The sequence below is a fragment of the Diadema setosum genome, chromosome 14 (assembly GCF_964275005.1).
Source record: "Diadema setosum chromosome 14, eeDiaSeto1, whole genome shotgun sequence".
NCBI classification, from domain to species: domain Eukaryota; kingdom Metazoa; phylum Echinodermata; class Echinoidea; order Diadematoida; family Diadematidae; genus Diadema; species Diadema setosum.
The window spans coordinates 29069379-29097033 of NC_092698.1; the positions used below are offsets into that span (position 1 = coordinate 29069379).

The 27655-nt window shown below is 38.9% G+C and overlaps 1 protein-coding gene across 1 annotated transcript; it reads right to left on the reverse strand.

Moving 5' to 3' along the window:
* On the reverse strand, positions 1 to 27655 carry LOC140237400 (crossover junction endonuclease MUS81-like). The gene is made up of 18 exons (XM_072317320.1): positions 27447 to 27655; positions 22037 to 22166; positions 20911 to 21065; positions 18410 to 18508; positions 17922 to 18002; positions 17453 to 17541; positions 17135 to 17269; positions 13345 to 13436; positions 11779 to 11943; positions 11133 to 11298; positions 10539 to 10721; positions 9511 to 9751; positions 8588 to 8704; positions 7645 to 7740; positions 6441 to 6566; positions 5436 to 5539; positions 3217 to 3300; positions 1 to 1874 (listed from the first exon to the last, which is right to left on the reverse strand). Exons 1-18 carry the CDS (start codon positions 27582 to 27584, stop codon positions 1808 to 1810), a joined length of 2268 nt encoding a protein of 755 aa, XP_072173421.1. The 5' UTR covers positions 27585 to 27655; the 3' UTR covers positions 1 to 1807.

The window sequence follows — 27655 nt, forward strand, 5'->3', positions numbered from 1 at the left end:
ATAACCATATTGATACTTTAATGCTTTGTATCTTCCTACTCATATGATGCAACGACAAAAAGCAATGATTTTTACCGCATGTTTGAATTCTGTTGAATACTGTTGATGTACATCAGACAATGAACCTTGTCATAACAATTTTTGTAACCGTAGGAACCACGTAATTTGGCAGTAACTGATTTGGTATTGGTGTTCATAGTGGAAATGTTAAGGCCAGGACGAGACTTTAGCTGCATACAAATACTGCATTACTTTAAAAGGGATGGTATAGTATTGGTGGAGATGAAGATTGGGCTCTTAACTTTTTGCAAGATATATTGTACCAAGAAACCACTTATGAAATAGTACAGAGCAAGCCATTGTAAGAGGAATTCAAAGTTTATATGATGAAAATTGGTTTTGGAATGGCCGAGACATTAAAAAAAAAAAAAAAAAAATCAAAACGAAGCGATCCTAACAAAAGGTGGGTCCCACCTTTTATTAGAATGGCTCTGTTTTGGATATCTGTCATTTCAAAATCAATTTTCATCAAACAAACATTGAATTTCCCTTGGAATTACATCCTCTTTCACATTTCAGAAGAGGTTTCTCATTATCTCACCAAAAAATGCCAGAAACCTGAAGTTGGGTCTCAACCAGAACTATACCACCATTTAAAGACACTTGGATTCACGACCTTAATTCTGCTTCCTGTTTCTGTACCACTCCTGACACATACAGGTACACAAACAAATAAACCAGTTTGGAGTTAGCTCATGGGCACATTGGTACAAATGACCTCTCTTTTTTCTCAGTTGGTTAGGGGCACTTCACTCATTTTCAGAGAGACATAAGCTTTACACAACAATTGATGGGATTCATCAATCCTGTTCAAACAAGGAATGAACTTGCGCAGATCAGATGACCCGAAATGATCCGTCATTTAACACTTGGGGAAAGCATCCACTTCATTATTTTGCACTGAATGTATTAAAGATCTCATTCTATTGATATTGCCAAATACCACTTTTGCTGTCAGGTGGATGTGCTGGCAAGCAGCATTTATAAGGATTACATGAATAATCATTTCGTCACAGATGCTTATCCCAGTCGATTTAAAAACCAACATGCCCCCGTTGGTTCAAATGACCTTTTTTTTCTGCTCATGCGCAAAGTGGAACTCCGAAATGGCTTATTCACACTTGCAATTCCACCTTCAGCCCAACATAGGCACAATCCCCGGTGCTTTTCAGTCCCCCCCCCCCCCCTCCCCCAATCGTATAAAGGTAGTGACACACTTCTGCTTAGAAGTAGAATGACATCACTGAATCTGGGCTGAGGTTGAAGCAATATACAACTAGTATGACTTCCACATCACCTAGGTAAGCCCCGTTAACTGATAGACATGCAAGCACAACAAGTGGCATACACGTACATAAGGCAAGATAATGACATTACTGATAGCCAACACTATCCATTCAGCATCACGGCTGATGGTCTAGAAAAGTGTTTGACATTCTCTTCAAGTCTTCGTCTTGAGCTCTTCTGGAGTAGATGATGGACGAGATGACTTCCATTTTGGCAAATCACAAGAAGAAAATTTGTCCGCAACATTTACCCGTGGTTTCCTTCTTGGTTCGAGGATTCAAGACATAAACGTAAGGAGAACCATCTCCACAACTTATGTTGTAGGTGCAATCTCTTATGGTCTTATCACAATGGAACAGCTACTGCCAAGCAGCACTGTGCTCAATTCTTTAGCACAGGGAGTCCAGTGCGGTTACCACAGATGTGCCCAATGATGCGTATATTGATGATGTGCATGGCGCTAGGTCAGAGCAGTGGGTGTGCAGTAATGCTGGTAGATCACTCTGCTCAACATCGGACCAATATTCCTGAGGTATGGGAGAAAGCCATGTGAGAAAGCATTGGGTTTAGTATCCATGTCATCAAACATGAATAAAAACATGTAAAACCCAGCGATAAAGCACCTGTAATGGTGCATATACACCGAGCACGGTACGGGCAACAGGCCAGTTTTTGCTATGGTATGCCAAAAGGAACCTTTTCTGGTTCTGTTAAAAAAAGAATCAGTAATTTGGTACAAAATCACCCAAAATGTTATTATATCAAAATCACGAGCAACAAAGTCAACAATGGCAGATTAATTTTCTAACAAAATTATTAGCAGGGAAGTAATACTGTAACAGAATCAGACATGGTTCCTTTTGGCGCACCATAGCAATAACCCTGTTCCGTGACCAGTGCCGGATTTGGTGTAAACATAGCTTTAGATTTATTCTTGTGATGCACACTAATGCCATGAACTGTTTTCTTGAAGGAAATCATTGGTTCTTGCCTACTCTATGCTGGTCTCAACACTCATTGCCCATGTGAACTGGGTGGGTTTTTGTGTAAATTCTATAGGGATTTCAGAATGCCATTTGAAACAGCATGAAACTTGAGCTGTGGTAGCATTACGAAAGGTGTAATTTCACTCCGAAAGAGATATGTGACCCGCTACGACAAAAGGATCCTGAAGTCGGGGAGGAGAATTTTCTGAAATTTGCATGACATTATTCCCTTACTCTTGTACTTTAATTTCATATACAGCACAACTCATAAAAGTACTCGGTTGCGGAGATATCGATGATTTTATTAGCGCATGTCAAGTGGTTGAGGAAAGAGTTATCATGATCAAGGGGAGGAGAGACAGTTTTCACCGCTTGGCAATAGAAGGTATACTCCTAGCAACCTCCGCGATGTCTCATTCAAGCTTAGCGCCAGCGGTCTACGCACGACCAATCAGTAATCAGGATGCTACGCACTGACCAATAAGATCACTCCCTCCTTGCTAGTTGCGGAGTCTAGCTGCGACGCTAAATCCAAATCTTCGGACGCATTTCTGTTACGTTGAAAGTCGGAAAATCATGGCCCAGAAAAACGCTGATTTCTTGCCTTTCCTTTGATCATTTAGCTGCAAAATTTCGGCAGATGATAAAAAAAACATTAGAGTACAGCACTACGCCAAAAACAGAAATTCGATTGTTTTGACCAATTTTGATGATGTGACTTCAAACTCAATTTTCTCGACTCACCCGTCAGTGACTTTAGGACCCTTTTGTTGTAGCGGTCACATATATTCATCAAGAGTGAACAGGGCATGTTACACAGTTAGTACATAGTGACATAAAAGGTTAGTGATTCAACCATGGTGGCTTGAGCCAGGGAACTCACCTCTGTGATGCCCCATACTTGACTTTAGCCAGCATCTTCTCCTGGTCAGAGGGCAGGTGGCATGTCCTGTAGGCCTCCAGGAGGCTGGGGTGGGGGGGGGGGGGGGGGGGGGAGAGATTGAGCAGATGGTGTGAGTACATTGAATCAAACTAGAAATAGTATATTGGAGCTTCAAGGAAATGATCATTCCTATTTGTAAAGCATCACGAGGTTTACCAAAAAATACAATAAAATGGTTCCCTTTAACCCACTGAGGATGGGCTGATTTTGCTACAACACGCATTTCCCACAAACACTTGAACGAGTATACTCTGGACTCTCCCTAAACGGCTTAAATTTGACTATCCTGACCATGTAGTTAGGACAGCAAAATACTGTATATGCTATAATTTTCGCGTACATAAATTTTCGCGAATTGCCGCTGTCACACATTTTCGCGAGTGGTTAAATTTGCGATTGGGGAACCAGAGAAAATATTAAGTGGCAAAGAAAGTGTGAATTTTCAACTTACTAGCAAATAAGAATGATACTAGTTATACACTGCATGAAAAAAAAACTTACCAAACTCTACGAACTAGTAAGTTAGAATTCAACATTTTTGAAGTGGTTAGGCCTAAGTCAATCGCGCTATATTTCTGACGAGTGGTACGAGGTGTACAAGTAAATTCAGCGCAACCAGCTGGAGCATATGAAGCCCCGGCCCCTAAAGTTGACATACAGTACTTGTAAGGACGTAGCGGCATGCAAACGCAAGAGCTAGTAGTAGTACATGTAATCAAGGGTGACACGCCGCACATTTGTAACGTTGTGGCGCAATGGGGAAAAAAAAACCCAAAAGAAAGTGGAATTTCTCACAGAAATAGTATTGCGCCGTCTACTGTGCTATGCGAATGCTACTTACAGCGACTGGGCTGTGTATACTAGTAGTTAGACGTGGACGTGCTATATGTACGTAAACATGCAAGCTTAGCCAGTATGGTCTGTTCGGTAAGCTGTGACATGGTACTAATATACCGACTAGTACTGAAATGTTCGTATCATCAAGGCAAGGGATTCATTTTGGAAGGTAATATTTTCGCGTGTTGTTAATTTCGCGAATAGCTCCCGACTCGCGAAATTCGCGAAAATAAAACCCACGCGAAATATATAGCGTATACAGTAGCATCTTAGATTTTACAGGCAAAGAATGGCATGTCACTCTCCAGCTCTTGCCAAGCTCCTGAGCATGACATGGAACACACACTCATGGCTGTAATAACTAACATTCGCCTAATTCTGAACTTACTCTTGATTGTAATGAAAGCAAGCCCTTCACGTATTATTGCAAGTGACTTGAGTATCCACACTTTTTTTTTCTCAATACACCAGCGAGATCTTGGGGGTGTAGTCGTTACACGGGTGTGGTTAATACACTGATAGGCATGGTGATAATCTCTTCTTCCTTGTCTCTCACTGACCGTGACTGAGAAGATAGGGGAGAGTTAGGTAGATCTGGAGAAGGCAGGGCTCTGGCACTGTTGTATATACTAGTATTTTGCTAAAGCACAGTGCTGTAGGAGGAAATGTCCCAAAAGACTATCAACAAAATCTATTATATATATTTTACAGTTTTCAAACCTAATGCTACTATGACTGAAAATTTTGGGCACTCAGGCCTCAAATGAAAAAGTCAAGCTGGATGGAAAAAACATCAACAAACCAAATGATTTTTCAAAAATAACAAAAAGGTGTCACATCAGAAAGCTGAAACCAAGCAAATAAGCTATACCTTGGAAACTCTTTTGTGCAGAATACTTTATACACAGTATATTTTGCTGTGCTTTTACTTTCACAGATTTGAGGAGTTGATCAATATTGGCAGAATGAACAACTTGCCAAAAAAATTGCTTCCTAATAGTGTGTTGTATATCACCCCAAGGTGGGAAATCTTCAACTTTTTCCCTAAAAAAGGAAAAATACTTCTTTCTCATTTCATCAATGTGGTTCACGATCATGAACTCAGCCACTTGCGAAACTGTCTTAGGAGTCCCAATTTGCAAAATATCATGCTCGCAAAATATATGGACCACAAAGTAGATGTAACAGCTAATGCAAGCTTTAAAAAAAAGCTCGACCGACTTAATCCAGCAGTCATGGATGTTGGTGTAATATGACCAATGTGGATTAAACAATCCTTCTCAGCAACACCTCTGGTCAATCTTACGTGCGAGTTGACTTACTCAGCAGGTGTCTGGTACATCTCCGTCAGCGCCAATGCCTTCTCCGCCGTCAGACCGCTCAGCTGAAGGAGCTGTTTGGCAAACGTCTCTGTCACCGTCATTTCCTGGGATGGTCAACGTGATTGGCGAGGATTATATGACTGGGGTTAGAGAGTCTTGACAAGATATGGGCCATTGTTGTGGGACCCTGGTTGATAATAATTGTGTTTCACATTCCTTGGTTCCTTTGACTTTGGCATGACATGTTGACCTCACCCCATAAACTGGTAAACACAGCAGGCAATGTATGTCCTACATTTCATTAATTATTTACTCTCCAGTCAAAATTCCTTAGGACTGACAACAGACACCAACTTTAGACATCAGATATTCAATTGTCTCTGACTAAAAAAATCACAACATATGCAGGGTTCTCAGCATTTCAAGACAACAAAATTCCCTGATTTTTTTCCCAGATGAAGTCTCAAAATTCCATGATAATTATTTAAACTCATTTCCAGTTTCACATGTTTTCTATGATGTGGCAGTGAACTATTTGCAGTATAAAACACTGTAATGTAAAACTAATTAGTACTTTTACACAGGCAGGTAATGGCCTCCCTTCTCCCCTTACTGGCATCCTTTCCTCAAAATATAACAGAGTCTGACTGACTACTTTCGATTTTTGGGCCAATCAAATTCCCTGACTTTTCCCTGATTTGAGCCATTTTTATCAAATCCCCTGACTTTTACCTGACTGGAAAAAAAGAGTAAAATGATTTTACCCGATTTCCCCAATGGGCTGGGAACCCTGATATGGAGCTTGAAGTGAGACAGGACTTCAAGTATCAAGTAAAAACTTAACTGCAACATGGATGATCATTGCACATTTGAGGCAGAAATTGAAGAATTCAATAATACAGACTGTAGATCAAGAAAGACAAAGACAAAAAAAGAAAAGAAAAGAAGCCATATTATGTGATCTGCAATCATAATCAGTGTAGATGATGACATGACTTGCCCTACCCTGTTCTTTATGGAAGAATCACTGAACTCCTCAAATGTGATGAAGTGTTGTTCCGGAAGAGACAAGTCATGGCTGTCCTTAAACCAGTCGATGTCATCCTTGCGGTAAGCCTTCAAAGTCTTGCCCTAAGGGAGATACAAGACCAAGTATGATAACACTGCGCATACTGTATAAGCTGTTATTTTCGCATACAGATATTTTTCGCGAATGAGGAGATCACAGACATTTTCACAAGATGTTTCGTGAATTGACACCGATACTATCATAATTACACTATTAACGTAGCACATTGCGACATTTTCGCGCATTGTTAAATTCGCAATTACACTAAAAAACGAAAATTAAACCCTCGCGAAAATAACAGCTTATACAGTAGTTTGGAGCAATGAATAGGCCAGAAGGCAATATGATGTAAAGGTTGAACATAATATTCTGATGCTGAATAATAGCTCTATCGTAATAGTCATAATAAAAGTGGGATAATGAAAGATAACCATTGCCTTGAAATATGTTACAATTGGACATTCTGCCCTGTCTTATCTGAAGCATGCATCCTATGGTAGCTGCCTGTTTTGTATGGATTTCCATGACATTGACATTGGTTTGTCAATGAGAAATTCATTACTTGCAGCTGATGTAAGCTGAAGTAAGGGAACAATGGTATAAAATGTAGGATAACCTCTTAAAGCTTCATATGGCACTGGGATTGAACCTGCTGTCTTCCATTAGCTGTATACACAAACTTTAAAAAATATGAAATTAAATTATCTTAGATCATCTTGACAGAGTGCTGGAAAGTTTTCCTTCATTTACTTTTGTGCAGTTACACAAATTCTGAAAGAACTTTGTTATAGATGAATCTTAAAATACCAGTATGTAATTAAGTTATTCTCTAGGAATATTACTGCAACTAAAAACTTTCCATTTACTTCTATGCAGTTACACTTATTCTGAATGTAATACGTGTAGATGAATCTCAAAATACTAGCATGTTTTTCTCAAAAAAATGTACGGCTACTCAAACTTTTCTGTTTTTGTGTCTGCATATGCACAGCACAATATGTATCTTGTAGGGAGTTCATCAGAATTTTCATAATTACCTGTAAAGGGGTGGAGAATTGCTAGCATGAGTAATATCCAAAATTCATCAATATATTGTCAATGTATGCCATTTTGGATGCCTGTGGAGCTTAGAAGACTTACAGAGTACAGACTTTGCAGGTATCTCGACATGATGGTCAGATAAGCTGCAGACTCCTTACTGTCATGTGTGTACTTCACAAAGAAGCCATCTATGATCTGCAATCAAACAAAAGCAAACATACAAAGTGTACAACAAAGCGAGAACAGATGAAATACTAGTAGTCAAGGATGGATTTAATGTACACAGAACGTTACTGTTTGCAAATGAAAGAAACAATGCATATTGTTTAGGAGTGTTTCTCTTATTTTTGTGGTTTGACAGAGTATGGACTTTCGTAAGGTCTGACAAAGAAAGCCTATGGAGTATTTTCTTTTTGACTGCCTCATAAGGTTCCTTTGAATTTGTAAAGAAGCAGACATTTTTTTTTTCTTTTTGTAACACTGGCCCGAATTCACGAAGGTGTTACAAATGAAACCATGGTTTAAACCATGGACAAAAACCATGGAGCGCCAAGTGTCGCATGGAATATTTTGTTACAAATTCAGTCATTTTGTCGATGAAATTATTTTGTAACGAAATGACAACATTTTGTAACTAAATCAAAATTTCGTCCATGACATGATGATTTCGTTAACCAAACGGTCATTTTGTTGACAAAATGACCAATTTCGTAACGAAATATTTCGTGTGACACTTGGCGCTCCATGGTTTTTGTCCATGGTTTAAACCATGATTTCATTTGTACCACCTTCGTGAATTCAGGCCTGGGTGTCTGGTTGTTTCCATGCTGTTTAAAACACTTCAATTATTCAAGATTTGAGAGGTGGCTAAGCTGATCTCTTGCCCTCTGCTTGTCCCCCTGGATCACTCTTGACCTATCAGTTACCTCTTCCATCATGTGTAAGGCAGTTCCCAGCGTCCTAAACTCAGTATCACTTCAGATGCCCTCCCTTTCAGTCTACCACTGGTCAGCATCTAGTCAATATTGCCCCCGTTTCCTACCTGCGTATTGACCACAGACTGGAAGAGGGTAGATGCTGGAAGAGACAGGTGGTCAGCTGAGCCAAACTCCTCCACCAGGTAGACAGGATGATGAAGACCACACTGCTTCAGGCGAAACTGGAAGAGATTAGTGAGAGGTATGATTATCTAATTCTGCAACTTCATACAAATTCTATTGACCCATTGTTGTGTAATGGTACCCAAAGTTATCACTACTCTCTTCCATGCCACTATGATGACCGGATATGTCACTTCACCTCTGGCCAGTCAATGACCTCTACCAATACTCTCCACCTGCAGTGAGTCACTGACCTCCATCGTCCTTTGAGTATACCACCAGAATGTTAGAAGGATCCCATTGTTCTCTCACTGTATCACGCAACATCTAGCCCCAAGTACAATCACAGTTTACTACCAGCTTGAGTTAACCCCAAACACTCTGTCCTATCCCCATTCACTACTTGGAATTGATGTTGAATCCAATGTTCCTAATCCCAAGGAAGTACTACCTCCATGCCAAAACTAGACCTCCCTTTGTTTTCGTTACAAATGAAGATTTGCCCAATAGAAAACCTTCCTTTAACAACAAAACTCCATCCCCATTCAACCGTTGACTGCATGTTCACCATTTGTGTATTATTGATGTATGAGGTGAACTGTAAGATGCAAAAAGACTTGGAATAATAATAATAATAATTGACAGTGCTTATACAATGTACAGCGCATAACGCATAGTGCATATAAGTGCTTTCAAAAAATTGAAAGACTATAACAAAAACATACAAGTCCAATTACAAAGATGGTACCAAGCTTCATGTTTACTTACACTGTAAAAAGATACGTTTTCACAGCTGACTTGAGAATTTGAAACAAGAATGGGTGAAATAATAATCAGCATACACACTCTCTCTCTTCAAGATTACCTTCTGCTCTTTGAAGCGGCCATCTTGGATACTGCTGCACAGGTCGTCCATTCTCTTCCGCTCCACCACGTGGTCGAGGACAATCTCCTTTCTGTGAGGCATCTGGAGGACACCTGGCATGGCCACCCCCTTCTCCCTGGCCACCCAGAGAAAGTCGCCCACCTGCAGCTTGCGCACGTCCAGGTTGACTCCGTTCTTCTGCAACTCCTTGAGGAGGACGTTCTTCCTGCCTTTGTCATTCCTGGGGCAGACCGGAAGAAGGGATCAGAAAGGAAAAAGACTGTGAGATATTGAGGATTAGGATTAGACAGAGGATGGAGCTAATGGGTTGCAGCTTCAATGTGGTAAAAGTCTTTGATTGGAACGCAACTTGATGGAAAGATAGTTAGTAGTGTCAAAGTGAAATGAAATGTTCTATTGTCAAGAGGTGAAAACTGTCTTACCTCCCCTTGATCATGATTGCATCGGAAAGAAATCTTTGAAGGCGGTTTTCTCGACACACTGATTTCCTAGACCACTCGACATGGTCTCATAAAATCACCAATAGGGAGCTTTAGATTTTAGACGCGCGGACGTTCAAAGAGAAAAAAACATGATCTGAGCGTGCGCAGTAACTTGATCCGCGCTACTGCGCACGCTCAGATCATGTTTTTTTCTCTTTGAACGTCCGCGCGTCTAAAATCTAAAGCTCCCTATTATCTCCGCGACCGAGAACTTTTATGGGTCAGGTTATATACGGAATTAAAGCAGAAGAGTAAGGGAATAATGTCATGACATTTTCAGAAAATTGTCCTCCCCCCTACTTTTGGATCCTTTTGTTGTAGCAAGTCACAAATGTTGTCTTCATTTACATGCAGGAATTATCATTGACCAAAATACCTATGTAGCTTCTTAAAAGCTCATTACTTTATGCAAAGTAAGTGGAACTGAAATGAAACTAAAATTGAATTGGTTCAATCCTTAATGGTAACTGAAGTAATGAAGGGTGTCTTCCCCTACAGCAGTAACCTAGCCTGCCTTGTGCATACCTCCCTCCAATGCCTGTTGTCTCACAGTTGTCCACACAGAGAATGATGTCAAACTGGCCTGGCAAGAGGCTGAACAGAGGTTTAGGTCTCTCCCGCTCCCGTTCGATTCCATCCTGTCTACCATTCTTGTAGGATGTCGTAGACGGTCCCGTACTTCCTCTTTCAGACGTAAAATGAGAGTCTCTGAATTAGGGAAGTATGAAATACCAAGTAGGTGACTACAATGTCACAAATATCTCTATTTTTCTAAGTAGTTAATAATTTTGTATTCATTGAGATAACATTCTGAAATAAATTTGCATAAATGGGAAATTTTCTTCACATCTCCATGGCTAGTCATCTCCAACAGCATATTAATAAATAAGCAGTCACAATCACCCATCTTGCTTGCTTCAGGTACGGAAAACATAACAGGAAAATCACCACAACTCATATGACATATAACCATGCTTATCCTGGTAGAGGATCTTTGGCCGTAATACTTGAGAATGTTCCTAGACATTATTTTACTATGAGAAGTGACACAGTGTGGACCTATGGTGATTGCATTGTCCAGTATTAATACAATTTGACATCGACAAACATCAGACTCACTGCTGTGAATGTGATGGTGGCTGGACGTGACGGGTCCCAGGCTCCGAAGACGAGGTGGTGGAAAATGACAATGAGGAGACACGAGAGGTGGTAGTGGTTGCTAGGTGTGGCTCCATTCTGTGACTGTTCACACTGGAGTGAGTTTGTCTCAGGGTAGAATTTCCTCCTGTATGACATGCAAGATGAAGGGAACACACAGCTTCAGAACAGATCCCCAATCCTTGAAAGCAGGAGTGTTTATTAATCTTGACTTTACAGTGAACAATTGTCTCATATGTATACACTGTCAATGGTATGTTAAGGTGGGGGTTCCATGAGCATTACAGAGAATTGATAAGTATGAAACAGTCATCATAGTTACTCACTGATGATGCATGCCACAGTGTATTTAAGACCATTTCTGCTGTGAAGGATTATGTAAAATCACTTTGACAGAAAATCTAATGTTCAAAAAAATCTCTTGACCATAGTATGTAAAAGAAGATCCATTTCCTGATGAGCTAGTGTATTTGCATGTTGTTTTCTGCAGTTGAGAAGATGTGAAAGTGAAGGAATCCCTTTGTAACATACAAATCTGCCTCTATGTCACATATGACCACAATGTAAAACATTCACAGAATGGATGCACCCGAAGCAGATGGCATACTTGGCCCTGCAGCGGCTGGACATATCTCCATGGCATCATCGTTATGGAGATAGGCAAACGAGAGTCCCTGTGTGTCTGGCCAATCGGGAGCAGGTTTGAATCGCAGGGAGGAGTAACGTAGATCAGCCTTGGAGCATCTGATCAGAAACCCAACTTCTCCATCGTCTGGAATACAGAGGAGAAAACCACTTTGGATTGTAAATATTTTCTATCTTGGCAAGACCACCACAGACACTTTTGTTGCAATCATATGTGTACCTTGTAAACTACTGCCGCTGCCTTGGGAAGCACGAGCACACCTTGATTATAAAATTGGCTAAGATCTACCAGTTCACATATTCTTCAATTTAAATGATGGCTGGTACAACAAAATTCTTTGGATTATTATTAACATTAACAATAAAAAATAATAATACAGTGCACTCCCGTTATAGCAAACAATGTTATAATGAAATTCTGGTTACAACGAAGTAAAAATTCAAACTGCAATATTACCTGCTCTTTCGTTTTTTATTGTTACTTTGTTCGCTTATAACAAAATTTCGATATAATAAAAGAAAATTGCAGGTTGTGAGGATTTTGTTATATATAACCGAAGTCCACTGTAATAGTATCAATGATCATGATGAATGTCATCATCTTCATAACAACAAGAATTATCACCATCATCATTATTATCATGGTAGTAGCATGGTCTTATTTACAGGAGGTAGAGTTTTCAGTGTTTGCACTGCTCCTCTCAGAGCGCCATGCCATTATTATTACCTCAGCACTGGTATCCCCACTTTCACAACTGGGTTGAGAAGGATATGACTGGTGAAAATGTCTTGTCAAAGAATGTAAGCACTTTGCAAGATTTGAACTCAGAACCTCCGTTTGAAAGTCTGTTGGTCCTATCCACTTTATCACAGTGGATCCAAATTATGAAATTTGTTGTAGAACAGTTGCACAAATAATGCATGAATACCTAGAGAAGTACTCTGAGAGCGCAGACCTCTGCAATGCAGCTCAATTCCACCACTGATCTTGTTCTTCCATAGAGTTCAGTCATTTCCACCCACACATATACATGCTGAAAATCACACAATTTCCCAACATAGAAACCTTTTGTTACATCATCAACTTCTAGCTGTGCAGTGCGCCGCACCCTAGCAGAAACTAGTGCGTGTATGCAAACCTCAAGAAATGCGCAGGTTGAACTCCCAAGTTCATTGACCCTACCTGCCAAAATATCAAAAATCCTTAAATTCCATTAAAATTCCCAGATTGCTACCAATGTTCAATCATCTGTTTCTTGTGTCAATCTCAACCTTTCCTGTAAGTTTCATCCAAATCCGTTCACAACTTTTTGAGTTATTTTGCACATGGACAAACAAACAAATGCTAATGAAAACATAACCTCCTCCCTTGGCGAGGGTAATAACCAAAACAACTGCAGTTGAATAAAAAGGCTACCATGAACTTGAAATTTGTCACCATAAGTGTCCACTGTTTGAAAACTGGGAATAAACTGAAATTGGCAAATGACAATCTTTGAGTCTTCTAAGTCAAGATAGGGTGCCATACCATCAATGCTGACGGCAGCTTTGTCCTTGGCATCCACTCTCCTTCCTTCTGTATCAATGTACCAGTATTGTGGCACCTCGGGTTCTGATGACCTGGACACAAGCCAAAAAGAAAGAAAGAAAGAATAAACAACAACAACCCTGGTTATTTCATGACAGAAAAAACATCTAAAATTGTGACCCACCACAACAAAAGAATCCGAATGTCAGGGAGGACAATTTTGTGAAAATGATATGACATTATTCTCTTACTCTTCCACTTTAATTTCATATATATCACGACTCATAAAAGTACTTGGTTGAGGAGATATCAATGATTTCATTAGCGCATGTCGAGTGGTTTAGGAAATTAGCATTTCAAAAAAAATTGCCTTCAAAGTTTTCCTTCCGACACTATCATGATCAAGGGGAAGCAAGACAGCTTTCACTGCTTGACAATAGAAGGTATGCTCCTAGCAACCTCCATGATGTTCATTCAAGCTTAATGCCAGCGGTCTATGCACGATCAATCAATAACCAGGATGCCACGCACTGACCAATAAAGTCACTCCCTCGTTGCTAGGCGCAGAGTCTAGCTGCGGCGATAAATCCAAATCTTCAGACATATTTCTGTTCTGTTGAAAGTTGGAAAATCATGGCCCAGTAAAACGCTATTTTCTTGCCTTTCCTTTGATCACTTAGCTTCGAAATTTCGGCAGATGATAGACGATACATTAGACTACAAAATTATGCCAAAAACAGAATCTGGTCGTTTTGACCGATTTTGTGATCCGACTTCAAACTCGATTTTCTTGGCTCAGCCGTCAGGGACTTAAGGATCCTTTTGTTGTGGCAGGTCACAATTGTATATAAAGCATCAAAATGATGATGCAAAATTTAAGACTACTAAAAGTGTACAAAGAAGTCTTATTATTGAATAATTTGTCTAATTAAGGTCAAGTAAGGTACAAATTCCTTTTGCGCCAATTTTATTAAGAGTTTGGGAAATGAGATGTTTGAGCATCTACAGTTTCACTTTTGGATTTGTAAAATATTCATCAATTTCCCGGTATTCTCTTCTCAGCTGACATAAGAATGAGAAAAATCTGTTGTGAAACTACACAGGTAGAAAATATGTTACCACGTATTCACAAACCCATGTTTACCTGATATTCACATTTTTATTTTTTTTTCCCCTTAAAGATACTACTACTACTAATACTTCCTGATATTACTACTACTACTACTACTACTACTACTACTACTACTACTACTACTACTACTACTACTACTACTACTACTACTACTACTACTACTACTACTACTACTACCACTACTACTACTACCACTACCACTACTACTACTACTACTACTACTACTACTACTACCACAACTACTACTACTACTACTACTATTACTACTACCACAACTACCATAACTACAGTTAAACTCGCATAAGTCGATCTTCTCGGGACTGAGCAAAACACATCGACTTAGGCGATTTTCGACTTGTGCGTAAGTCGAAAAAAAAATCAACTTACAGCAGGGAGGTGTCTCACCTCCCTGCTTTACAGTTAGGGTTGGACCTACTACTAATCTACCGCCTAATGTTTATTTGCTTGATAAGAATATTTAACACTGAAATTCACGTAAAAAACTTGACCTACGTGATTGAGAAAATCCAGCTCTATCAAATGCCGTTGTTCCCTTTTCGATTCGAAGTTTCAGTGCAAAAATATCGCCGACGAACTTGCGTGGCCTCGTTTCAGCTCCCCGCGGTAAATCGCGTTTTTAGGATCGACCGCTGATTTTGCATTGACAATGCACGTAAACCGAGTTGTATTGAACACCGTATTGTACGAAGCTTTTTAGAAGCCTTTTAGAAACTTCCATAGACATTACATTGTGCTGTCATTACGATTCGGTGAAAATATTCATTCGAAATTTTGTCCTTGATTAAAACCATTAATGAATTGTCGCGTTTTCCCACACCATCCTAATCTACATTCAAAGCCAATCCATTTTTATGTGCTTTGCGCGCAGAGAAGTGCGTACTAAGTGTTCAGTGCGCGAATTATACGCGGTCGGTTTCAAGAAGGGTGGTCGATATGTAGTAGGGCTACCATACACCACACGTACATATGTATGATGTACAGATACGTAGCGCGACAGCTGACAGGGCTGTACCAGCGGACCTCCAAACACGAAGAGAGTTCAACGATCGCATGCGGTGTGATCGCTTTGAATTTTGATACTTTAGATCTTTTTTTTTTTTGTCACCTCAAACTCATCTGACAAGCAAAATAATAATGAGTAATAAATAATGAATAATAAATGACAGTGATTTATTACACGATAAAATCTTATTCGACTTAGGCACAGTGAATTCAATGGTTTTTCCGCGAAAGTGTTCTTGGAATTGCATCGACTTAGGCGAGTATTCGACTTACAAAATTCGACTTGTGAGTGAATTAATACACGTAAGTCAATGGGGAAAAATCGGGACTTTTTAAAATTATCGACTTACGCGATTATTCGACATATGCGACGTCGACTTAGGCGAGTTTAACTGTACCACTACTACTACTACTACTACTACTACTACTACTACTACTACTACTACTACTACTACTACTACTACTACTACTACTGCTGTAGTTGTGTGTGTGTAGGAGTGTGTTTGGGTAGGGGAGGGGTGGTAGGGTGAGTACTGGTAATTGATGATATTAACTGCACTACTGAATATAGCATAAAACATATCGTCGCTGGGGTGACAAGACCTTGTATCTGCAATTTTGGTGAAAATGACTTTTTGGGATTAATGGTCAAATGATTGGTTAAGTGATGTCCTGTCCAAATCCCAACTGTCTTACTCCAAAAATGAAGCCACCACGGCATGTCAAAGGAATGGCTATCCCATTCACCACTGTGCTTTGGCCGCCATGTTTTTTGGTTCTCCTGAACATTTGACATTTTGTAGATACAAGATCTTGTCGCCCCAGCGATGATATGTGACCCTGCATCACAAAACCAACAAAAAGTCGCCAGACATGGATTTTTTTGTTAAGGGCAGATTCTTAAAGAGTAGACTCTAAGCTTTCAAGTGATGTATAACTCAATTCAAATGGACTCCCCTAACCTATCTAAATACTAGAAAGAAAGCACACACTCTGGAAAAGTGTGAATGAGAAAAGAGGCTCTGAAGTACAGGGTCTATTCAAGTGCTCAATCTTTACCAAGCCGTGGTAGCTGTGCAATGAAAGGGACAAAACACAGGATGCAAACCACAGGAGCAACAACAATGAAGGGATTATCAGATTAAGCTGGAATTAAGCAAGTTCTATATACACATTCTGTCCATGATTAATGCCAACTTTCAAAGCAGTAGAGTTATCTTTTCAAAAGTTATTAGACTTGAAAGTGAAAAGTGTGTAAAGCATTTCAAGAAATGAAAAGGGGACTCTAAGACATACCCGATCTTTCTATTCTCCCCCATAAAAGGGTTGTAGGAAAACTGCTGAAAACACACTTTCTCATCAATGTTTTGATCCCAAACTAAAGAATAATGTAGAAGAAGGATAGCTCTTTCAGAAAATATCAAAAAATCAATATTGACTCGGTTGACCCATTTCACCTTTTTGAATCCTCATGTAAAATCAAGGGGTGTGACTTTGTGTTCGTTTTGTGATGCACGGTCACATATGACCATGCGAAGCAGGAATACCAGTCTTAATGGACATAACATGAACTGTACAGAAGAGAAAGAGAAGAAGATAGAAAAAGAGAGAGAGAAAAAAAACACACAAACATACTTCATTCGCTTTGGCTGTAATGCTTCAGGCGACATGCTTGCGTTGGGATCTGCTGATGGGGGCGGGGCTCTCTCTTGCTGCCCGACCTCTTCCAGTCTCTGAGCCAACCTGCATCCAGCTTCGGTGATAACATACCTACATTCATACAAGATAACAGTGGAGAAAGAGATACAAATACTATAAATGAAAAACAAACAAACAAACAAGCAAATATAGCGATCCAATCTGGTATATTCCAAGCCATTAGCCAAGCCCTCTTCAATCAGAGTATTTGAAATAATGATGCCTAGTGCAGTGGTGTTACTGGTGGTAGATTACCTCGCAGGGCTCCCTTCCTTGTACACAAAGCCCTTCTTGATGAGTGTGCTCATGGATGACCAACCAGTGTAGTGACTCCCTGGGTCTGGCTGAAATCACAAATTCAACAACAAAATATTGTTGGTGCTCAACATTGTTGTGTAACACAATGAATCACAATAACACATAATTAAATCTCTTTGACTGGACTTACTTGTGAAAAGTCCAGTCGAACAGATATGATTACGCGTTATTATCATATTACCTGGATGAATCAAAATTTACATCGAAACAATTAATTAAAGTTGCGCAAGTGCTGCATGGAACGATGGGACTGCATCATTTTGGAAGTGAGAATCAAATGAAGGAAAGTGTTGATACCTGTATCAAATTCACTTGTTTTTGTCAATCAAATGCAGGGAAGAAAGGAAAACAAAAACAGATTTGTCTGAAAATGGTGAAGGGCTGTTGCATATTGCAGCATTCTTACCAGGGTGAGAGATTTTTCACATAAAGGCTGGGCTTGCTCCAAGAGTTCTGCCTTTTTGAGGAAGCCTTTGCTGCCTGGTCTCTGCAAACAACAAACAAACAAGCACGGAAACACACAAACACACAAACAGACAAACAAATTAAAACAGGTCAGATGGCCATGGCAATACTATCTTACCTTATCACAGCTTTATCACACCTTATTACAAATGCAATGTTTCTCATTACATGCAAATAATATTACATTAGTTATCCAATAGATTATGGCCTCTTTGTGTGTATGTGTGTGTGTGTGTGTGTGTATGATAGTTTTAAAGTATGCATCATTACAGATTATAAAGGAACAATAGAACTTACAATTTCAATTTTACTTAAATGCTCTGAAAGAAGAACAAGGCCACCTCTGAATAATGGGCACTGAACATACAATCAAAATAGTGTAGTGTGGTCTACACTACCATGGCAATGATAGAAAACATGTGAACTTACAAGGTGGTTTCTGTAGAGGGTCAAGATGAGACCATATGGCCCAGACCTGTAGAGAGGGACATATTCTCTGGTCCGCACGATAGTGGTCCTCTGAGTGGTCTGTCGACCCAAGCAAAAGTTTAAGGCAAGGGTCAAAAAACTGACTAACAGCAAAAGTATGATTTCATTAATACAGTTAAGACAAACATCTTTCTTTTGACAATGAATTATCATGATCATACATACTCAATTTATAATAACAAATTCTGAAATACAAATCAATATAAATATTACACACAGTACACACACAAACATTATTTGAATTTGCACACACAAATACGTGAATTTGAGTTTACACACACATTTCAATTCTTAACCCTCATACCTCCTTAATTTTGGACATATTTGACAACTAGATACAGAAATAGGGTTGTTGAGCTCAGGTTTAATAATTCACCTAAGTATCCTCTATGATTGGACTGTGTATATACACATAATTCAATGCATTCTGCAGAAGGTGTTATAAATCTTAACATCTATAATATAATCTGTACTGATGAAAAATGAGCAAAGCAACTAATATTCAATTAATTAATAGCAAAATACATAATTTGGAAAAGCTACATTCTACATTAGCAAAAGAAATTATATATGCAAAATTTTAAAAAAGCCAAGTAAGCCAACTCTGCTACTTGTATTAGTCTCGAACAAATAGGTCTGACACACTTTATCTCGATGCATGCCAGAATTTGCTGACATTTAAAACCCTCTAATGTAAAGGCTGATCCAGAAATGTCATGACCACTGAGTTTTTGACCATGTTTGATAGAACAGAAACATCACAACCAAGTGAAGACAAATAAGGCATATGTACAGTTCTGTAAAATGAAGGTTTATTACATGTGCTGCTGACCGGGGGCTTGTGCTGAATTTTTAAAAATTATTCTTACCCAAATGTGCCATCTTTATGAATAATGTGTTATCCTTAACTTTACACTAATACGTAGTGGAGAGATATTGCACTCAATTTAACAGATTATCAATTGACATTTTTCCACAGAAGTGGGAGCTTCTCAATGATGGTAGATGTATCAATTGTATCAAAACAACAAAATATATGAATAACACATTTTGCAAACTTGTTCCTTACTGCTAAACAGCTACTAACCAAAAGAGTTGTATAAGCCAATTTTGGGTTCCACTTTGCACAGAAAAGGGTAATTATAGCAGTGGGGCAATTAAATTCATTGACATAAGCATCTGTGAGACAATGACTATTCAAGTAATCCTCATTTATGGTGCTTGCCAGCACATGCACCTGCAGAAGTGGTACGTATTTGGCAGTATCAACTGAAACAGATTGTTAATACAATTCAATGCAAAGTAATGAAAGATTTACAACATGCATTTGCAACATGCATGCATGATTTACAACAGTAGCTGCTTTCCCAAGTGTGAATTGATGGATCATTCTCATCACTTGGTCTACTCAAGTCACATCTTTTTGTTTGAACATGATTGATAAATTTCATAAATTATGTTGCGAAAGCATACACATTATGTGGCTTTGTAAACGAATGAAGTGCCTTTGAGCGTGTTTCTACTGAGAGATGAAAATTCGAGGTGATGCGAGGCGATGCGAGGTGATTCGCGGTGATGCATGGTGACACCTCAAATTTTTCCTCAGTAGAAACAGATCGGGTAGTGGCCGATGCGCGGTGATGTGAGGTGCTCCGTTGTCCACCTTTTGAGGTGGTCGATGTGCGGTGATGTGAGGGACGATTCTCAGTAGGAACACACCGGGTAGCAAAATTCGCGGTGTACCGGAAGTCTCGAATAATTGGGAGCTGATTGGCTCATCGCACACTCCGACACTTGTGTACACAGCGACCGTAGTTTCGTACACATCATGCCTTGTACCACCTCCTACTAAATACATGAGGTGGTACATGTGAATTGCATGCATTCATCATCTATTGTTTGTGTGCCCAACAGCCTATTATACTAGGCTATAGGCCTATACTCTGATTTTTACACTGCGTTCATTTTCCCACAATCGTATCGTCTCGAAGTTGTAGATTCCCTAATACGTTTTCGCTGGAATACTAATGCTAGTATTACGGAGCCCCTAGAGAGCATTAACTGGACCCTAGACCTGTAACGATTCCTAATAACCAAGTGGCAGGAAATGTTGGTGAGGGGCATTTTGAATGGAAAGACTAAACTAAATTCAGTGCCTTACCACAAAATGGCAGTGCAGAGGCAGTGTGACCCGATCTGTGACCTGGAAATATGCGACTTCCGGATTCACCGCATTTTGCACGTCACCTCGCATCACGGCATATTTTATCGCTCAGTAGAAACAGCTCCAGTGGTCGTAAAATATGAGGTGATGTGGGAGACAAAATTCGTGGTGATGGAGGTGATGTGAGGTGATGCGAGGTGCTCTCAGTAGAAACACACTCTTTGAAAATCAAGTGCTCAAAAGCTCTTCTCCATATTGCCTTATTCTCTTCACTTACCGGACTATGATGTCCACTGCCAGTCTGTTGAGAAGGGCGTTGTCTGTCACAAGCATACATGGGACACTCCTCAGAGAGTCTCCTCCCAGAGGCACTGACTGTGGAGTGTCTACCATGGACTTGTGCAGCCTCCAGTGGCAAAGCAGAGATCTCTCCTGAAATTTGAGAGAAATATACTCCATAAAGACAGAAAAGTGAACATCAGCAAACTTTTTGGTCAAACATGTCTTAATCTCTGTGGAGGCAGTAGCTGCACAATATAAAGAAAGTTACAACAACAAACATGTATTTTTAAAGCATACTTAGATTCTGCACATAAATCATACATCATGACTTGCTGGGCAGGAACACAATCAGAAAATAAACAAAAAGCAACATTTAATCAGGGTAGTGTGAGAGAGAGTCTCCCTTACCTCCCTGATTTGATATAATTTCATCTGTAATGTAATATTTACACAAGTTTCGTAACATTCTCGTATCACATTTTGATAGTCCATGCATAGATACAATCACAGTACACTACAAGAAGAAGTATTTTGAGTAGCATAATCACTTGGTAAAGAGGAAGTGAACTGCAATAAGCTCCAGTACTGAAGAGGTTCTTAAGTACTACCACTTTATAATTTTACATCAACTTTGAGCTTCTTGAAATCATGTTGTTCTTATCCCATATATTGCTGTCATATAATAAAATAATATACTTATCAAATGGCCTTCCTTCTAATTCAGACTTTTATATTTGACTCAGTACTTTTACAAGAGTTTCGCTCACTTGATTTCCAATCAGTAAATCTGTAAAACTTTCACCATGTAGGCCTACTTATCTGATGAAAAAAAAAAATCACTTATCAAATGACATACACAAATGCAATGAGCAAAAGTGAATCTTTTTTTTTTTCAACATAACTTTCAAGACCTCATACCTCTTATTTTAGCTCTGAAATCTGAATATGTTGAATGCACATATTGTCCCCCCCCCCCCGTTTCATTTTTCGCTGTTTGTTTATTTGTTTGTTTCTTTTTTTCTTTCATTTTCAGCTTTCATTTAAGCATGATTCTTTGGGTGTGCTTTGAGTCTTTGGACTCAGTACTACTACTACTTTCAAGCTTCACATTGAATGATTACCTTGGTTCGCTGCATGTTCTTCTAATTTCTTATCCAGCATGGCACATATTTTGTCTCCAAAGTTGTCCAGTATCTTTGCAGCTTTGCCAGAAGGCAGCGGCAGTGGATATTTTTTCAGTGCACTCAGGGCCTTGAGAGTAAAGTCAAAGTCAAAGAAACTAAAGAAATTTTGGAGAATGCAAACTGTAAGGGTCATTACATTACAGATAATGTCAATAGTAGCTAGACAAAACAATTATCTTTCTTTTTCTTAGAGAAAATTGGTGATTTTGTTGTTCTTATTTGGTCTAGATAAATCCATATCAAGATCTGAATCTATATATAACTTGGAATATTTTGTGTGAAAACACAGCTCTTGGTTTACGGGTCCATGCATTTCAACTCCATTTGTTACTAGCTGCCAATATTCAATACAATTTACAAATGGGCATCATGTTTTTATTGGACAACGTTTATTGTCAATAAATGATTTAACATTGCTATTTCTCCATTCATAGCACACAGGACCAAGTACCGTAGCTCTATACAGAATTACAGTAAATTGTCCCCTAGACATTTAAAAACAAAGGTACACACACCCATCATCAAACACACAAACACACTCAAGTCTTGAGGTAACCAAACCAGCGACCCCAACATGTTCACTGGTTACAGAGCCCGCGCCACGCCCCAGGGTTAGTCTTGAAGCAGCTGCAACACACAACTAGAGACTCAGCTCAGGACTGGGAAGGGTTCGTGCACTGGAATACAACAAAATGTACATGTTGCTAGCCCTGGAGCGGATGCAACTTATGTATGTGGAGGGCCAACTGTGTCAGTGTGTGTTTTCATTGCAGCCGTGCCCTTTGCTTTAAGGTTAGAAGTAATTTGGTTGATAGTTGTCACACACTACTGCTACTTACAAACTTAGTTTTCTGTAGATCTAGGTGGTTATCCACTGTCCACAACAAAACGGAAAGAGCACAGCTAAACCTCTAGTCTTTTGGGACTAAAAGCCAGAGTATGAGAGAGGTCTAGATAACCTAATGAGTTAGAAAATGTTCAATTTTACCAAACTTAACTGGGCAATTCCGCAGTTAGAGGGACATGACCATAAAATTTCAATTTGGTTTTTTCCTTGATTTTTGTGTTTGACTTCAGAAAGAACACATTGATAATTCAGGAAAAACTATTTTTCAGGGTATCTTGATAGTTTTAGGTATTGAATTCACCAGTTTTGAACAAGTAATCTTTCAGATTGAATTTCATCAGCAAAATCTCCACGATGGCAAAGAAGATAGCTAGTCAAGTTAAATGCCATTTTCTAGCCACAAATATTGAATTCATAGAGGCAATGCAGTGCTTTCATGGATAGATTAAGTAAAATCAACTTACATGTCTTTGAAATGCAAACATGTGTGCATTTCCCCAAACATTGGACAGTCATGTAACGTTACTAACCAAAAAGTGAAATTATTTACCTCCAGAGAGAATAAAGTGTCTATAAATGATAACATTTCAATTTTTCCTGCTGTGTCCAATGACTAACTGAAATATGAAAATAGGTATTACTAATCATTATAGAAGTTAGAAATAGCAGCAGTCAAAATGTGTAACGTTACTAACCACGTAACGTTACTAACCACAGCCTGTGTGTATTGTAACGTTACTAACCATGAAATAAGTGAATAAGACTCCAATGGACAGGTCCTGGTCTGGCAAAATTTTGCCTGATGATAGAGCCAGATGTCAACTACAAGATTACGTGGTCATACAGTAAAAAGATATTGGCTTCTTTTTTTAGTAAATTAATTATGCAAATTTACTCATGAAATCATATTTTCACCTATAACTCCATAAAAAAGACTGAAGGATTGCTAAATTTTTGTGCAAGAGTTCCTCAAGACACATCAAACAATTTTCTTGCAAAAAAAATAGCAAAATTTAAATCAGTTTCTTTTGTTTTTTTATTGTTTTGTTAATTTCTTATGTATTTTAATGTTTTTTACCTTTTGTTTTCTATTGTTTTTTTGCCAAAATTTGTTGCAGGCACTTTTTCAAGCTTATCTACTTTACAATTGATTAATTTCACTAGTCAAAGGTTGAAACAATCTAATTAATATCAAATTAACGAAAAAACACAATTTGCATTGGATTTGCACACGATATCATGAATTTGAGCTGTTTTCAGGTCGACATGCATTTATGCAAAATATTACATAACTGCAGAATGGTGTACCCGGACATCACAAATTTGGTCTCAAAATATGCGGGAGACTTCAATGAAAAAAGTCATGAGACGATGCAGCAAAAACTTTGCACGTTGCGGAATCATGGCAGGAAATGTTGGGGGGAGGGGGTCTACAGTATTCGCATCACTACAGAAGGCTCACAAGGTGCACATTGAGCGATATTTTTTTTTTTTAACCACTTCCCATGGGAAGGGGCAATTGATGGAATCTGTGGGCCAGCAGAGCATTTTGTGTGGAAAGTAGTGTTAAAAACAATTGAGGCCATCACTTCAAATTTTCATTCCCAATTTGAAATTATCATACAATGGTTTGTCGGGGTTAATTACGCTTCAGGTACAGCGAACAGAATTTTGTTTTCAGAACAATGCAGAGATTAGACATTCAAACTGGTCTAAAAGAAAAAAAAATACATGTCTCTAGACTTGAATAAACATGAATTCAAATAATACACTGTATTATTTGAGTTAATGTCATATGACTTAAACTACTGTACTTTCACAATAATATAAATCATTGCACTATGCTGGATTCCTATTGTGCAATGACTACGCACACCACAATTGGCCATACACTGTACATACTACAAACAAGTACATTAGTTTTTCCTCTTTGATTTCTTTCCCCTTTATTAAAGGTACTCTTGATAAGGAACACATTATCTGTTTTGCTCAATAAAACAGGCTGCTTTTGTGAATTACTGTGAGTCATGATAAACAGTGATTGGCATAGTTATGAAACTGTGGATATCACTTGACCTAGCCTTTAAAAGTGGTACTTTTTTTTTAGTTTGTAATTTATGCAAACTTTTTTTCTAGTCTTTTTTAACATGTACAAGTACAATGGTACTATGCTACTGCATGAGTTTGATGATTGAAATAAGAGTTTCATGTCTTATCTGATGTTTCTTAGCTTTAACTTTGCATTCTCAAGGGGAAACATGTAATGATTTGAGTTAACACACAATTCTGTAATCACTGGACAAACCGTAACGTTACTAACCGTAACGTTACTAACCATGATTTTTGTACTTAATTTTCAAACAAAGTTATAATGAGAAAGGATATTTGGGGTAAACATTGCCCTTAAAGCTAGAAATGAAAAATAAGTGTTGATATATTTCAAGCTATACCAGTTTTAGCAAACTTTTTGTTCAAAGATGCTCATCAATTTTTTATGTCCTTTTTTTGTAACGTTACTAACCGGCATTAAAAGCAGACCTTTCTTCTAAAATAATTCATGAAATGATTTCATTCTTTGCTCTGTTCTAGGTCTACACTAGAATGATCTCTGGTGACATTAATGAGACTTCACATCCACAGATAGAGAAATGAGTCTAATCTAAATCATGAGAATGTCCCTAAAATGTAACGTTACTAACCGCGGAATTGCCCAACTGCATTACATTGAGCATGGTGAGCGAATAGACAATGCGATGGTGAGTGACTGAACTCCCACTCCCTACTACTAGTATACCCTAGGCTAGGATGGTATTCTGAAAATCTTCCTAAGTTTCTTCCTAAGTTTCTTCCTAAGTCAGAAACTTAGGAAGTGCCTAGGAAAGACAGAATTGGTATTCTGAAATTTCTTCCTAGGCACTTCTTAATGCAAATTAGGCCATCCCTATCCCCACCCACGTCATTTCTTAAGCCAATACGGAATGTCGTATCAATCGCATATTAGCGCGCAGTGAATGACAAGCGCACCTATCACGATGTCTGCAGCTTGCTATTCTTAACAACGTACGTAGGACAGGGGTGGACCTGTCCTAAATATCTTCCTAAAAAAATCCTAAATTTCTTTCCCAAGTGCACTCTAGAATACCAACGTTTTCCTAAGTCAGAATCTGACTTAGGAAAAAGTTGGTATTCTAGAGTTTTGCATACTCCCGCCCCCTTCCCAAGTTTCTTCCCAAGTTTAGTGTAGGGATACGTGTGGGGAGGGCATCACCCAATTGCACTCCTGTGAGCTTTTTCTCACAGTACCATTGTTGAGACTGTCATCACGATCATTGCCACACATACTGTATACTTAAACATAGGGAGATTTCAACCACTGGTGTATATTTCCAATCCGACCTCGGCGGCTTTATTTCTGTAACCAAAGTTACATATTCACCAGATCAATCAAAGTGTCAAAAGGTATTTCAGACTTCGAAGATGATACACTCGGACTGACTGATGATGAGCAGCAGCCCATCATTTTCTTCCCCTACATACTGTGTGTAGGTCTTTACTCAGCGAGATTTAAAATCCAACTCCTCTCCCACACTCAAAAAGCTAACCTCCACAACTAAAGGACAAAGGAACACAATTTCCCAAGTTGAACACAGACCCAATTAAAAACTCATCCAAGGTGGCCAACTTAATTCCCTAACAAAACATTTTATACTGCTATTAAGTTCCTTAGCTGTGGATACAGAGAAGGCACAATGCACAAAGAGGTATACCCCCTTCCCTGTTATCTACCACAGGTAATCCTTCCATAGTCCCAACTCAATTGCCCACCAAAATAAAACCCAAACAAAGTGCAGCTCAATTAACACCAACAATACCTGCACTTTAACTGCAATCTCCAGTTTCCTGTACTGGTTTACACCTAATCAAAAATTCCAACTAACAGCAAAATCTAACACTATATCCCTCACAAAGTGTGAATTACTTCATTAGGAAAAAACTTAGGAACAGACTTTTTAGGAAGAAACTGTCTTAGGAAGATTTTCAGAACAATTCTTACCACTTAAAATCCCGACTATGACTTGGGAAGAAATTTCTTCCAGGAGGGATTTCAGAATACCACCCCTAGAGTCCCTACTTTTTCTTAATTTACTCTTGCTATAGAACCTAGGGTCTAATAAAATTCAATAATGAAGAAATTCATCACCAATGCCATTGGCATTGGCAATGCCAACATCACAACATTAAACAATGGTAACTCGCCCGACCAGACGCTAGTCGGGCTATCATCATGTCATCATTATCATAATTACTCAAAGCATAGATCGACAACATGTCAAGACTGTCTTCATTAACAATACCCATCTTTGAGACTCGCAGCTTCTTTCAAACAAATTAGTCTAATTAATTCTACTGTTTCCTTTTATATTCTCTTTTACAAAACGAAAATACGACTGCTAGAAAGCACCACACAGAATTTTAAGTATGTGGGACTGTGTACTGTACCTTTCCATACGCATATTGTGTTTTCATCCCCCTTTCCGCGGCCTCATCACGCCATTCCGTAAGCCACTTGATGAAGAGAGGGTTTGGGCACGAATCCACCTTCTTCTTGCGCTTTAATTTGGCAGATGTTCCACTCATTTTAAATTTGTTTCATGTCATGTTTCAGTAGAAAGATCACCGACTTCGCCGACTGTGACTGTTTCGAATTA

Excerpts from the sequence above, each read along its gene's own strand:
- LOC140237400 (XM_072317320.1), bottom strand. The coding sequence starts at position 27,584 with ATGAGTGGAACATCTGCCAAATTAAAGCGCAAGAAGAAGGTGGATTCG. Across the intron at positions 21,066-22,036 it reads AGAACATGCAGCGAACCAAG|GAGAGATCTCTGCTTTGCCA; the intron begins GTAATCATTCAA and ends CTCAAATTTCAG. Across the intron at positions 17,542-17,921 it reads GTGAAAAATCTCTCACCCTG|CCAGACCCAGGGAGTCACTA; the intron begins GTAAGAATGCTG and ends TTGTGATTTCAG.